We start from the raw sequence: 14,393 nt of genomic DNA on the forward strand, positions 1-14,393 counted from the left end.
AAACCAAAAAGATTTGTCATATGCAAATTTCTGGATTCCTGATTTGTATAAAATGCAAAATTATACAATCCAAGTGAGTTGCAGCCCTTCCTTTTGGAAAAGTTTAATCCAATATTAAAACTCCATTATAAGTATCATCTCTGTTATAAACAGTTTTTTGAACCCAGGAAGAAATGGTCATGCTTAATTTGTTTCATTGCGTGATATTCTATACCCGACTTCAGCAGAAGGATTTGAGATCTGATTTTAAATTGAAACCTGAAGGAGAGGGAATTTCAGAGCTCTCTACGTTTTTTTTTCAGGCCTTTGTCATTTCTAGGAGGAGGTAAAATATGAAGCACAAACAATCTTAATCACCATCTATTCAGTCTCTGTTTTATGCACAAATATAAACCTATCCTTTTTGTGTAGAAATACACGTACAAAAATGCAAATCACTGTCCTTTAGTAAGGCTAGGAATAAATAAGGGACATACCTATACAGCTTGACTCAAATCAATGCCTCAAGCAGATCAGAAAGCAAAGTACTCAAGTGGCTGCTAATGCAAAGGTGTTTGCACAGCATGAACACTTCGGTAGATGGACATTGTTTCTTTTGCTTCACTAAAATCACATTGGTTCCCACCAGTGAAGGATAGGGCTGGAAGAGCTCAGATCAGGCACCGCAAAGCGAAGGCCAGCTCTGTTACACAGACCTCCCACCCTGAAATCCATCATTTAAATCTTTAGAGCTGAGCCTCTAGTGAGGTGTTGCTGGAGATGAAGGATGGGCAAGACTAAAAGTAGCATCATTTGTGCTCCTACCCACTGCTTTTCTCTGCACAAAATACTTTTGTCGACCTGTAAAGACATTTGTGTTCTGAAGTATGAAATCCATAAACAGATCCCTCCGACACATCACAAAACCTTTATTAGTGTATATAAGTGACACAGATTACAGGAATCAAAGGCAATTAAATAACATTTAACTTTAAGTTGACCACAGACTCAAGAAATACAAGTCACATTTGGCAAGGCAAACTTCTCAGTACACTGGGTTGCTTAGGTTATTATAATACCGTGAAAGAGGAATTTCCCTTACAAGGTTCTACATATTCAGGATATTATTATTATTAATTATTATTATTGTGTCTTTAAGACAGCTCCTTTGGCAAGAATTCCCATTTTTTAAGCTTTTATTATATAAAAATATAACCAATTTTCATTATGTACAAACATTACATTACACAATGTACAAGTTAAAAACACTACAAAAAATGGCAGGCTATGAGTGAACTGAAAGCAAAAAAACCCCAAAAAACAATGTAGAAATCGTGAAAAAAAATTTAAATACTGCACATTTCATAAAAATTACATTAACTACAATTTTTTTTTTGTTTGCAAATATCAAACAGTACTGACGTGATAGGAAATCTTTCCCAACAACTTCATTTTTAAGGCACATCTTGCATATTTACATGTATAACACCAGATCTGGTCAATAACTTAAAGGCTCTCGGGAGTGACCTAGTCGTGTGCGCACAGGGACGTTTGTACTTGGGCGGGGAATGTGTTGGGCTACACTTTCTCAGCTGTATCAGTCTGGGGGCCGAGGAATCTAGTCGAGGGAGCTGGGTAAAGGGGCACTCCAATCTCTTGAAGGTCAGGGAGCCGTGCAGGGCGTGGCGGGGAGAGGAGCGTGATCGTCCGGTCAAAGTCCCTGTGCAGCACTTTCTCATAGACACTCTGAAGCCCCACCGTTTTGGGCAGCTGGGCTTGATAAAAGTTATCCCTGCGAAGGGGATCCCTGGGCAAGGACGTGCTCTTGCAGAAGGTGGAGAGAGGTGCCGAAGGATGGGGAGAGGGGTGAGGGTTGGCTCGGCCACAGGAAGGGCTCCAGCAGCGGTCTGAGTGGCCCAAGATCTTGCACTCGGCTGTGCATGCCCACAGACCTGAAGAGAGAGAGGAGAAACCTGTTACTGCAGTAATAAATCCACATCATTCAAAATCCTCAGAGTTATCAGTCATGGGACGATTCAAGACAATGGAGGTGGGAGTGGGGAGGTGATGCTCTATGCCACAACAAAAAAACCTGCTTGGGGAGGTTATGTAGTTTTGCTAAGGACTCTCCTTACAATCCTAACTTTAAGTGAAGCATTTAAGGGAGGAGAAATCCCCCCAATCCTACAGTACTTCCAGCATCTGCTAATTTGTGTGGGGTGTTGAGTGCAGAGAGAGACCAGCATCTTGCAGTCTGCTGTGAAAAGACGGGAAGTTTGATTCATGCAGCATCAGGCTCCCTGCCCCATCTGCCCCGCCTAATCACTGGGCCCCAGGGATGGGTCCCTCTGTCCACCTCCCTGTCTGCCTGTCTGTCTGTCTGGAGGGGTGAGCCCAGAACAGGGGCTGAACCCTACCGTTCTGCATGTGTGTGATGAGATCTTTCTTCAGGGCATCTCCACTGATATCCGAGTCACTGTCGTTGAAATCGCTGTCACCTTTGCCGCTGTCTTTGCCGCTGAACTTCTCTGCTTCTCGGCCAGAGATGGTGTTGAATGAGTGCCCTTTCCAAATGGTCACGGGGGGAGCAGACTCTTTGCCGTAGCTCGGAGTGGCAGCAAAACCCTGCTGGGGTGAGGAGATCAAAAGAAAGATGAGAGAGGGGAGTACTGAAGGGTAAATCAACATCAGAATCGCATCTCTGCAATTCACATCCTCTGACACCTCTTTTGCCTGCCAACCCCCTTCCCCATGATAGAGCCTTACCTCCCCGCTCGGTCCTCTGAGCTTCTTCTGACCCTCGTAGAGGCAAGTGCTGTCGCTGCTGCTCTCAGTGGTGGAGATCTCTTCCGCAGTCGGAGAAGGGTCAGGGCTGGTGAAAGAGGTTTTGCTGGGAAAGGTTCGTACCTCAAACACATTCCCCCTCTGGCTGCCCTCCTCTTGCTGGCCCTTCTCCAGGTGGGAGATATCTATCTGCTCCTTCAAAGAAGTATTGGTTTTGATGTCATTCCCTTTCTTGCGCCTATTGCAGGTGGTGGCGATGGTGATTATAGCCACCAGAAGGAGGGTGCAGCTGCCTGCCAGAACGATGATCACAATCAGAGGGATGTCCCACTGCAAAGCCTTTCCTTCCCAGGAGCTGGGCTTGGCTGTCTCCTGGATACTGGAAGGTGCAGTGGCGGTCACCAGAAAGTTGACTGTGGCAGTGGTGGCCAGGGGGGGTCTGCCATTGTCTGTTACAGTGAGGATGACCTTGAACAGCTGTCCCAGCTCTTCAGAGAGGTCACCCCTTAGCACAATGTCCCCACTACTTGGGTTGATGGTGAAGAGGTCCTGCTGGGGCTCTTCCAGGAAGGCAAAGGTGAGCTCTGCATTGGCGCCATCATCTGCATCTCGAGCTTTGATCTGGGCCACCAAGGAGTCACAGGAGGTCTTGCTGGACACACTGATTTCCACTGTCCCATTGGTGAGCACTGGGTGGATGATGACGGGAGGGTTGTCATTCTGGTCCACCATCCTCACTTTGACAAGGGTGCTGCTGGAGAGTTGTGGGGAGCCTCCATCAGTGGCCTGGATCCTCAGGTCCAGCTGCTTGAGGATCTCATAGTTGAACGTCCTGAGGGCATAGATGGCCCCGGTGGCTGGGTCCACTGAAACATAGGTGGAGATGGGGGCGCCCATGACCTGTGTCTCCAGAAGCCGGTAGGTGACCTTCCCATTGTGGCCAAGATCAGGATCACGGGCCACCACGGTGGTGATGTAGGCACCTGGGGGGTTGTTCTCTGGAACGGCCACCTCGTAGAGGGGTTTGGTGAAGAGTGGTGCATTGTCATTCTCATCGCTCACACGCACTGTATACTGGCGGACAGTCTTGAAGGGTGGTGAGCCAAGGTCCTCAGCCACCACTGTGAGGTTGTATTCAGGGATGCGTTCGCGGTCCAGTGCTGCTGTGGTGACAATCATGTAACTGTCCTCGTAGGCACGCTGCAGGGCAAAGTGGTCGTGGCCACGGAGGCTGCAGCGCACCTGGCCATTGGCACCCGAGTCACGGTCTGAGGCACTGACAAGGGCCACGAAGCTCTCACTGGCCGCTGCCTCGCTGATGTAGGCCACGCTGGTGGCACTGGCAGCACCACGGAGGGCACTGATGCTGATGCGCGGTGCATTGTCATTGACATCAGTGAGACGCACGATGACAGTGCAGGTGGCGGTGCGGGGACTGGCGCCACGGTCCTGGGCACGCACGTCCAGCTCGTAGGTGCGGGTGCGCTCGTAGTCCACAGCGGCCTCCAGTGTGAGGCGGCCTGAGCGTGGGTCGAGGCGAAAGAGTCGCCGTGCCTCAGGGGGCACCTGGCTGCCGAAGGCATAGACTACCTCTCCATTGGGGCCCTCATCGGGGTCAGCGGCATCCAGGTCTAGCAGCAGGGAGCCGGGTGGTGCGTCCTCGGGCAGCTCCACCGTGACCGAGCCCTGGGCGAAGGCAGGACTGTTGTCATTTGCATCGAGGACACGGACGTGCACAGTGGCTGTGCCTGAGCGTGCCGGGCTGCCACCGTCCTTGGCCACCAGCTCCAGCGTGTAGGAGGGCTGGCGTTCACGGTCCAGCTCCTGGAGAAGCACCAGGTCGGCGCAGCGTGCTCCGTCTGCCCTGGTCTGTGCCTCCACACCAAAGTGGCTGTTGAGGGACACCTGGAAGCTCTGGATGGAGTTCGAGCCCACATCCTCGTCCACGGCCACTTCCAGAGGGAGGCGGGTGCCGGGTGCGGCGCTCTCCGACACCTCCAGCGTCATTTGGGCTCGTGGGAAGCGTGGTGCGTTGTCGTTGATGTCGCGTACCTCCAGCTCCACGTGCACCAGGCGGTAGCGCTCCCGCCAGCAGCTCACCACGTCGAAGGCCAGCACGCACTGGGGAGCCTGCCCGCACAGCTGCTCCCGGTCCAGCCCCGCTTCGCCGATGCTCAGCTGCCCGTCCTCCTCCCGCACTCGCACCAGCGAGCTGTTGCTGAACTGCCGCATCAGACGGAAGCTCATCTCCCCCGGCGCCTTCACCGGCATCTCGTCGGCCAGCGTGCCGATCACCGTGCCCGGCGCTCCCTCCTCGTCGGTGCGGTACCTCACCGTCTTGCCCTGGGACAAGGACAGCAGGCAGGCGAAGGCCAGCAGCTGTGAGGGGGTCATGGCACCGGGCGCGGGGCTCAGCCCGACGGGGCGGTGATGAGCGGTGCCCGGGATGCGCGGTACCCGGGACGCAGGGGGCGATGCGCGGTAGCCGGGATGCAGGAGGTGATGCGCGGTGCTCTGGGCGCAGGAGCGATGCTCAGTACCCGGGATGCAGGGGGTGATGCGCGGTGCCCGGGATGCAGGGGGTGATGCGCGGTACCCGGGATGCAGGGGGCGATGCGCGGTGCCCGGGATGCAGGGGGCGATGCGCGGTGCCCGGGATGCAGGGGGCGATGCGCGGTGCTCTGGGCGCAGGGGGCGATGATGCCCAGTTCCCGGGATGCGGGGGGGGGGGGAGCGATGCGCGGTACTCGGGACACAGCTCCGCGCCCCCTCCACCGCCGTCTGCGCCCCTCCGCGCCTCCACACGGCTTTCATAGACGGCGCTATGCAAATGAGAGCGCGGCGGAGCCAATGGGAGTCGGCGGGGCGCGGGCGGCCCCCGGCGCTCCCTTAGCCGGGCGGCTCCGGCAGCCGGCGGAGCGGGGGCGCGGGGCGCTCGCCTTTGTTTTCTTTAACTCTCCGGCGTTTGGGTTTTTTCCTTTTCCCCCGTCTTTATTCCTCCCCTCCCCTTTACTTATTTCTTTTTCCCCTTCTTTCCTCCCCCCCATCTCCCGTATTTTCTCTCTCCGGAGCTGGCGCAGGGGGAGCACGGAGTAAAACGCGCGGCGGGGTTTGTTAATTGCGCCACAGGTCGGGCAGGTGCCATGCCGTGGCATGTCGTGTCGTGGCATGTCGCGGCGCGGGTGGGTGCGCGGATTAGCGGGATGCAGGATGCAGGGTGCGCGGAGCAGGGGGAAAGAGGGGGGCTGGCGGCATTCAGCCGAGCGCCCGGAGTGGTGTGTTACTCGCGTGAGAGCCTGTGATCAGCGCCGTAAGTCGCCTTTCAGGAGGTGTCCCCTCATGCTTTAGTATGCATGTCACCGCCCGGGTTTCTTAAGCCTGGGGCACTAGCAGGCGAGGAGGAAAAAAAAAGAAAGAAAGAAAGAAAAAAAAGTTCCAAATAGGATTTAGCATAAGCTTGAGGAGATTTGGAAAGGTTTCAAAGATCAGGCTGTATCAAAGGCTTATGAAGCCCTCGTTAGCTGTAGAAATATAATAGCATGGCAGGCTATCCCATTCGAGGAACCAATGTCTGTATTATTTCACTATGACAGGCTAAAGGGAGAGAAAGTTGAACAGTTTCCACAGAGGAGTTGGACTAAGTTGAATATAATGAGCAAACGCCACATGTATCCATTATGTCCCTCTATTCATTCCCAATCACTGCCATAACTCTTTGACTAAACGATGATGAGCGCTGAATTACACACAATGCCCCGCTCATATTAAAATACATTTAAGACCTATCCCTCCTGGTGCCCTGTTACGCCTATTCACAGGATTTTCTTTTTGTCCTAATAGGGCCTCTCTGGGAAGCAACACCAGTCTCGTTCCAGAAGAACAAAATAACAGCATGAGGCTGAAACCTGGCACGAACCGGGGGGAACGAAACCATCTGCCCCGCAAGGCACCGAGGCCCCGCGCCGAGCCCTGCGCAGCCCCCGGCCCGCAGTGCCGCGGGGAGCGGAGACCCAGCGGGGAGGGAAGCTGCGGGCCGAGGGGCATCCACTGTCCGGGAAACTGCATGCCCTTCCTTCCTTTCTTCACTCTTCCTTTCCTCTTTCTCTTCTTCCTTCTCCTTCTTCCTTTCCTTTTTCCCCCCTTCCCTTCCCTTCCCTTCCCTTCCCTTCCCTTCCCTTCCCTTCCCTTCCCTTCCCTTCCCTTCCCTTCCCTTCCCTTCCCTTCCCTTCCCTTCCCTTCCCTTCCCTTCCCTTCCCTTCCCTTCCCTTCCCTTCCCTTCCCTTCCCTTCCCTTCCCTTCCCTTCCCTTCCCTTCCCTTCCCTTCCCTTCCCTTCCCTTCCCTTCCCTTCCCTTCCCTTCCCTTCCCTTCCCTTCCCTTCCCTTCCCTTCCCTTCCCTTCCCTTCCCTCCTCTCCTTCCTCCCCCCCATTCCGTGTGTCATTGGGTGCAGGCGCTGCGCACCCGAAGCGATGCGGCACCCCGGGAGGCTCCATCCCCGGCTCCGTGCGGGTACCCGGCTGGTTGCGCGGGTCGCTGCGCGGGTCGCTGCGCGGGTCGCTGCGCGGGTCGGCACGCGAGCGGGGGGGGGGGGGGGGGGGGGGGGGGGGGGGGGGGGGGGGGGGGGGGGGGGAGGGGGGGTGTCAGCGGGCTGCCCGCAGCGCCGGCTTATGGAAATGGGATTTAAATCGCGCCTGATCGCGGGAAGGGAGGCACGCTCAGCAGCCAACAAAAGCTTCCCCCGAACGCCTGGTTTCCATACGAAAAGCCTGCGCGCATCTCTTTTCTCCTGCGCGCATCTCCTTCTCCTGCGCGCCGGGGCCCCGCAGCCGCTGTCTGCCGAGGCGGGCAACAACGGGATCGGGACGGGGTCCCAACCGGGCCGGGGAGTCGGGGCCTGGGGTCCAGGGTCTGACTGCGCGCCTGGGAGCAGGCAGCGGGCAGCGGGGAGGCCCCTCGTGTGTAACAGGATTATCTTTGCCATTTCAAGTTCCATACAGCATGTAATTTATTTTTAATTAGGATTAGATTGAGCAGGGAAGGAGACCAGACCTTTCTCCCCCCCCCAAATCTCCCCCCTGCAAAGGAACAGCTATTCCATGAGTAGCTCTTACTCTTTATAAAAAATCAATCAATCGATAAACCAGGAACTGTTTTCACCTCCCACACACTTTGCAAGAGGAAAGGGTGCAAAGGGCTTTATTTTCAATGTGTGCTTAAGAATCTGCATCAGGAGAGGCTTGGAAATCTTTCCCCTTTCCCACCCACCCAGTCCTCATCTCATGCACTTTCGATCCAAACCCATTCGTAAGAGGGTCCCGGTGGGGTCTTGCTCCTCTTGCCTTTTTTTTTTAGAGGGCAAAATGAACTTTCTTCCTTGCCTGGGTTATTATTCTTTTCTTCTTTTTTCCCCCACAGTCGTGACTTTGATTTAAAAAAAAACCCTCAACATATTAGTTGCTCCGCTGGAGCAGAGCCTTCTCCTCGATAGTTTGGATAGAGTCCATTACAGAAATGTTCTGAAAGGCTAGTGAAGAATCCCATCTTACAGCTCAAAAATAAACATACGGATCAGCTGCATTAAAAGCACTTCTTTGAAATATTGTGGTTAAACAGCCCAGATTGGTTGATTGCTCCATGCGAGGACATATGTTCTTGCAAACTGTGCGTATTGCTACTAATGGGGATTCTCACACTACAGCCTTTGCTTTGAATGTGAGGCACTGGTGGTTTCTCGTGAGCTGTTGCAAGGTTGTTTTAATAATTTACCAGCTTTCTTGCACTTAGTGTTGTTGCAGAGACTCAGCCTGCTAAGAAGGAGGTGTTTCACGGTGTCCGGAGGTCTGATCTCTGCTGCCAAGCTCCTTTGCGTACCTCTTAGACATGGATATCAAAGCTGCTCTTAGAGGTGGATGTCAGGAAAAGGAAAAAGCAAGTCTCCTCCACTCATCCCTATGAACCTGAATTCCTGGGTAATGTGCTACTCCTGCGGAGTGAAAGCATTTCTAGACCACCAGCCTCATGCCACCAGCAACCAGGTCAATGATGGCCAGCAAATCACTCCAGGTAGTTTCTTTTTAGCTTTAAATTTACGTCTCACCTGAATCTGATCCAGGTTTTAAAAATAAAACTTGTGTGTCCTCTTCCCTTCTCCAAGATAGTTATTGGTTTACCAAGGGCTACAAAAAAACAGGATCTCCCCCTCTTTCCTATCCTCCTACGGCTCGGGCCCTTTTCACCATCACCTTCATTCAGCACAATGAGGTTGCCTGCCTCCTAAAGCATCAGTGTCCCAGGTGTGATTGGGTAAGACTTTGCTCCTTTCAGCAGGTGGCTGGGATTCTCTCCAGGGATCTCTGCTGGTGGAGCTAAGCTGGGAGGTGTTACATTTTGGGGCTGTAAGAGAAACTGACTCCCATAAAGATCCAGCGCACTACCTCAGGACCACATAGACCTTGAGGGAGGATGTACAGCTTAATGCATGCACAAGGCAATGGAGTGGTTGTGTTATACACACTTCCCCTTTCCCAGGAGATCTTAGGGGTACCAATCCATGGCTATTGGAAGTCCCCCTCTCCCATTGCCCCAGTTCCCCTAAACATATTCCGTGTGGTTACTACTTGCCCTCAGGGCAGTGGGGTGGGATCTCTTTGTAGCAGAAGCCCTAGGGCAGTGCTGGGGCTTTGCTGAGCTTCACAGGGAGAAGCCAGGCTATCTGGGAATGGTCTCCAGCTGGTCCTGCTCACCCACATACGCAGAGGGTCCGGCTGACTTCTCTCCAGTGGTACAGTTGGGATGCAATATGTTCCCCCACCCCCTGTCTCTGAGCCTCCAGAGGGGTGGCACGAACTCCCTCCCTGGAAACCTGTCTCTGCACTCAGCCCGTGCCTCTTTCTTCTTGGGCATCCTGGTGGGCTCGGCTGCCTTGGAGTGATATACAAAAACAAAGGAATTCCTTCTGCTTCGTGGCCTAAACAATCCCCCCCTGTTTAATCATTTCTGTGGCAACCAAGGAAATGTGGGTTAACCTGTCAAGCTCCACAAGGCTGGGCTGACCAAAACCCTGGAAAACAAAAGAGTGGAACGAAGCGGCAAAGGGTTTTGTTGCTCTATGACTGTTTGTGTTAGAGGGTAGCATGCAGCATTGTGCTTCTGTCTCTGGCCTTGCAGGCTATAGAAGACAGAATCTGCAATCTTTCCTGTGAGCTGCGGGATGGTACCAGGGTTATAAATCATCCCAATCATTTGTTTATTATATTTGCTCCAAATGCCTCCCTCTCTCGATCTCCCCTCTGTGAAATGTGAGTTAGAAGAAAGAGTTTGTTTTGCAGAAGAAAGATATTGCATGCCCATACCCCCTACCCGGCAAGCAGTTTTGATTCCACAGGGAATTTATTTTTTAATTGGATTAATTTCTAGCCTCTCCCGGAGTAGCAGCTGGGGTCTTTGATTCAAGAGGTTAAAACAAAGGGGCGTGAAACAAAAGACCAGTTCTTCGCATTCCCCACACAGCGTGGGCCTCGTGCATGCTGCCTGGAGGTGTCCCTGGAGCAGTGCATTCCTAAAGGCCCCCCCATGTGGTCCTCAGCTGTGGTCTACTGTGGGCTTTTTGGGGTGCTCCCTTGTGTGGCTTGCCTGCAAAGTGGCTAGGTATGAGTTTTTCCCTCCTACCCCACAACACAACTTGTGGTTCTACATAACCTTGCCTCCCAGTGTCCATCCCTTCTTCTGTCCTCCCTTTTCCAGCTCTCTTTACCCTCTACCTTTTCTTCCCCAGAACAGATAGATAAGGCTTTTCATCTGTTAAACTGCTAGGCAGGTACCTGGGTTCAGTTCTCTGCTCTGTGATCTGAAGCAAGCTAATGATGCTCAGCCCCATTAAGATCTGCGGTATTTAGGTACTCAACTGCCACTGAATGTCGTGGGAGTTGTACATATTTTAGCCTGGATGCGGGCTTGAGGCTCTCTCATACTTGGCCCCTCACATCCACAGAACACTTCTGTACCTCATAAGAATGTTATGAAGAAAAACACACTGGAGGCTGTGGGTGTATCAGACAGGTAACAGCCCGAATCCTTTTCTTCACCCACCAGCAGAACTGATAGGAGATCAGAAATGCCCTTAGAAGGAACAACCTTTGTTGTGCAGGTCCTTTATGGCTATTTTGCTTCAGTGCCTTGGTTTTAGGGGTGCAGGTAACAGAGTAGTTATTCACACCTGGGTGATGTAGACCTCTAGAAGAAATGCCTACCCTCTCCATAGCTTGGGGCTTGGTCAGACCGCTGGGATGTTAAAGAGGGGAGCTACATGGCTTCTTGGCTGTTGTGAATTGGTGCTCCCCCTCCATGGCTGCTGCTGTACACCTGGCTGGGATGTCTTTCATACCACTTTGAAGGTGTCTGGGCTGGTCTATTTGGCTTTCCTCCAGCAGTTCCTTGTTTCCTCCTGGGTCTCGTTCACACTCTCCTCCTTGAAGGACTGTTTGGGATTTTAGGCCCTTACGAATGATGAATGGGTGGAAAAAATCCGCCTCTCAGCTACTAGGAAGATGTACAGTCCTCTGCGAATACTTACGTGTGGCGATTGTGATGGGCTCCACTGATTTCTCTGAGAGGCAGCTCCCTTGCTATTTGGCATGCAAGGTCCCTTTCTCAGTGTCCTTCTGCTGGTCCTGGGAACTCAATGCCACCCACCCAGTGCTATCCACCCAGTGCCACACTGAATAAGCACAGCTGTATCACTCCTTGGGGTCTGCCTCCTTCCTAGCATTTATGTACGTCCCAGTAAGATCATATTCATACATAAGCACAAGGATATCTGCATACATGCCAATATATCGTTACTATGCCAATAGAAATATCCTCCCCATTTCTCTGCTGTCTATATTTTCAGTCTTACCCTGCATATGTGACTTCTTGTTCCCCCCACGATATATCCACAGGACAGGAGGGAACAGACATTGGGAAGCAATACTTGTTGAGGTTCTGGAAATGGAGACGTTGCAATAGCATAATGCCATGCCTGAACTAATTAGCCCAGTGTCACAGCAGGGTTAATGAGCTCGGGCAGAGTGCCACAGCTTCTGATTCCTGGGCTTGGGGTGCTTTGCAGGTTTGTGTCCTGGTCTCCTCCTGGTTGTTTCCCGGAGGATTACAGTGAAGAGTGGCATGGGGGAAAAATGTGATGGAGAGGCAGGGATTCAGCCTTGTGCTGTGAGTCCCTTTCTCCATCTCGCCTCTCCTTCTCCCCCTTCTTTCCCCCCTCATCCTCCATCTTAATCGCGCCTCAGCTTGCAAAGTCAGAGCCCCCCAGCTGTGAAGGACTAAGTCTCTTCTTCTCCCAATCTCCTGAGCGGCAGCAGGCTGCGAGCAAGAGTGTGCCTTGTGTCACTTCTGTTGAAGAGGCTGTGAGAGCAGGGGAAGAGCCCAGACACAGGCGGCTGCCACGCTTGGCCACCTGCCAGGGCAGGAGTGCTGCTTACTGCTGGGGAGCAGGCAAGCATCCTCCCTCAGCCAGCCGCCTCCAGGGGCCAGAAATCTGCCCAGCCCAAGGTTTTATTTTGGCATGTTGAAGAGCCCCCCCCCCCAGGACTGAAGGCAGGTGGTAAATTCGATCAGGCCACTTTCCTTCATCCTGAGTTTGGGATCATCTCCCTTTTCTATCTGCAGGTGGGGCTCAGAGTTAAACCTCCCTCTCGGTCTCCACCTTTAATGGGTTTCTTATAAGGACCGATTTTAGCTTTGATAATTACCAGCACATTGCTGCCTGACGTGCAGCCAGCTCTGGGCAGAGCAAGAGAAGGAAATGGCACATGACAGTATAAAGGAGGATGGAGAGCAAACACATCCCTTTAGAAGAAATTTAGCATTTCAGATATTCATACAGAGTCAACGAGAAGTAAACTTCAGAAACTTAGGAACCCGTGGAAATCTGGTTCGTAGATCATTTAGGTACTCTCAGGTATTTTACCCAGGATTTTTTGCTTTAAGTTTTTCTACTGCTGCATTTTGCTGCATTTTGTGAGTTTAGGGTGTTGCTCAGGATTAGATCAGACTGCTTTATGAGGCCACAGGAAGACTTTTCTCTTTAGTTTTTTTTTGTTCAAATATGCCATTCTTTGACCTCCACAGGACTTTGACCTCCAGAGCTACAAAGCATTCCTGTACTCACTGCCCATCTTTCATGCATGGCGTTTGCTCATTCTCCACATACGCTTTGCTGAAGGGGTCTAGCTGAGGAGGCACAATGCTGCCTCTGGGTGACATGACCCTAGACCAGAGCTGGTGGTAGAGTGGAGAGGAGCAGAGCTGTTTCCAGTGGTTGAAGGACTTACCTGCACTGTAGCCCAGAGAGCCTGTCTTTAGGAGATAGCCAGTCAGTCCTTAAATGTCACCCGTCCTTCCTGCACCTATAAATGTGCACCACAGCAGGATGAGGAGGCAATCTGGAAACCATTTCAGTCTCTAGGGCTGCATCTGTAACACAGAATAAAATGTGTCATATTCTGGCTCTGCTTAGTTTACTTCTGCAGATGTAGCCTGTGATGATACGGCCCTTTTCCGGTTTGGGGAGGAATTACCTGTTTGCCTTTTCAAGTTTAACCACCTGGTACATTCACTTATTTAATTCCCTTTAAAAAGAGGTGCACAATTTCAGATGCCACCCAGGGTCTGTGGTTTTTACATCTGGGAATACAGACACCAGCACATCTTTCACACATGATCCCCAGGAAAAAAAGAATCATCTGGCCCTGAAGTCTGCAAAATTCTGTTCTGAAAAATTAAATAAATTGTTGCCTTTTAAGTGCTGTAATAAATGCGTGGAATGATCTTGCAAAAGAAAAAAAAAAGGCAAAACAAAAAAAAAAAAAGCTTGAGGCTTAGAGAATAGGTGCTAAAGAAATGCAACAAATTATACCAAAAAAGAGGCATAAAATCTATGTTATCCCAAAAAATAAGCAACTTTCTGTTTGTTGCTGTACTAAACATCAAATTTTTGTTTCTGCCTAAAAAATTTGCATCGCTGCTGTGACTAGATCTGAAGGCTTTGTTTTGTGGGAGAGGTATGCAGTGGTGGGTGAGAAGTAGAAAATGATGCTATTGGGCACGGTTTTTAAGTGAAGGGTCACAAATAGGTGAAGTCTCACAGAAGTTAAAAGATAAGCAAGTATTCAGAGATGCTCCTGGAGCATCCCAAACACCTAAAAGTGGAGAGGTTTGAGTTTGCCTCAGTAGCATTATGTATGTATATGTCTATGTGATATATTATAATGAATATGATAATTGTAGGAGATAATTTATAGTATATGAGTATTATATATGAGTGCCTTCTCAGTAGGCTAAAACAATGCCATGAGAGTCTAAAGAAATGTGAAATCTAATTACTGTAGCTGTGTAAGTGAAGTAATGAGGAACTTGAGAGTGTGACTGATAAGCAATTAGATAATAGACTAATGAGCAAGCTGGCTACAGTCCATCAAAAGAGTAAGGAGGCTTGTGCAAGACAACCGTGGCATTGCAAAGAGGAAGAAATACTGCATCCAAATGCAGCTTTCCAAGACACATAACGTGACATGAACACCTGATGCTCACTGCTGACTGGAGAATGTGTGGTCAGCTCAGGGATAAAGTCAT

The 14,393-nt window shown here is 51.4% G+C and overlaps 2 protein-coding genes across 5 annotated transcripts in view; one reads left to right on the plus strand and one right to left on the minus strand.

Moving 5' to 3' along the window:
* Positions 1-895: 895 nt before the first annotated feature.
* Positions 896-5,592, minus strand: PCDH8 (protocadherin 8). 2 transcript variants are annotated; one of them, XM_054057043.1, is made up of 3 exons: positions 2,746-5,592; positions 2,397-2,604; positions 896-1,931 (listed from the first exon to the last, which is right to left on the minus strand). In XM_054057043.1, the coding sequence occupies exons 1-3, from the start codon at positions 5,575-5,577 to the stop codon at positions 1,558-1,560; spliced, it is 3,414 nt and encodes a 1,137-aa protein (XP_053913018.1). In that variant the 5' UTR covers positions 5,578-5,592; the 3' UTR covers positions 896-1,557. The 2 variants fall into 2 exon arrangements, with proteins under 2 accessions (XP_053913018.1, XP_053913017.1); XM_054057042.1 differs by having other exon boundaries at positions 2,397-2,607.
* A 1,573-nt stretch (positions 5,593-7,165) lies between these two features.
* The window catches only part of OLFM4 (olfactomedin 4), a 112,823-nt gene continuing 105,595 nt past the window's right edge, over positions 7,166-14,393 (plus strand). Inside the window, exons 1-2 of one of the 3 annotated variants that reach the window (XM_054056300.1) lie at positions 7,166-7,271; positions 8,547-8,825. In XM_054056300.1, coding sequence (XP_053912275.1) covers positions 8,672-8,825 — 154 coding nt within the window. In that variant the 5' untranslated portion in view covers positions 7,166-7,271; positions 8,547-8,671. Of the gene's footprint in view, positions 7,272-7,425; positions 8,826-14,393 lie in introns of those variants that run through there. The other 2 variants (XM_054056303.1, XM_054056299.1) reach the window with 2 other exon arrangements.

Source organism: Cuculus canorus, chromosome 1 (assembly GCF_017976375.1).
Source record: "Cuculus canorus isolate bCucCan1 chromosome 1, bCucCan1.pri, whole genome shotgun sequence".
NCBI classification, from domain to species: domain Eukaryota; kingdom Metazoa; phylum Chordata; class Aves; order Cuculiformes; family Cuculidae; genus Cuculus; species Cuculus canorus.

What these genes read in the sequence shown, in the direction of transcription:
- PCDH8 (XM_054057042.1), bottom strand. Translation starts at nt 5,577, where the DNA reads ATGAAAGCCGTGTGGAGGCGCGGAGGGGCGCAGACGGCGGTGGAGGGG. An exon ending in TCAGAGGACCGAGCGGGGAG is followed by an intron (nt 2,608 to 2,745) that starts GTAAGGCTCTAT and finishes TCCTCACCCCAG; the next exon opens with CAGGGTTTTGCTGCCACTCC. An exon ending in CATCACACACATGCAGAACG is followed by an intron (nt 1,932 to 2,396) that starts GTAGGGTTCAGC and finishes CTCTCTCTTCAG; the next exon opens with GTCTGTGGGCATGCACAGCC.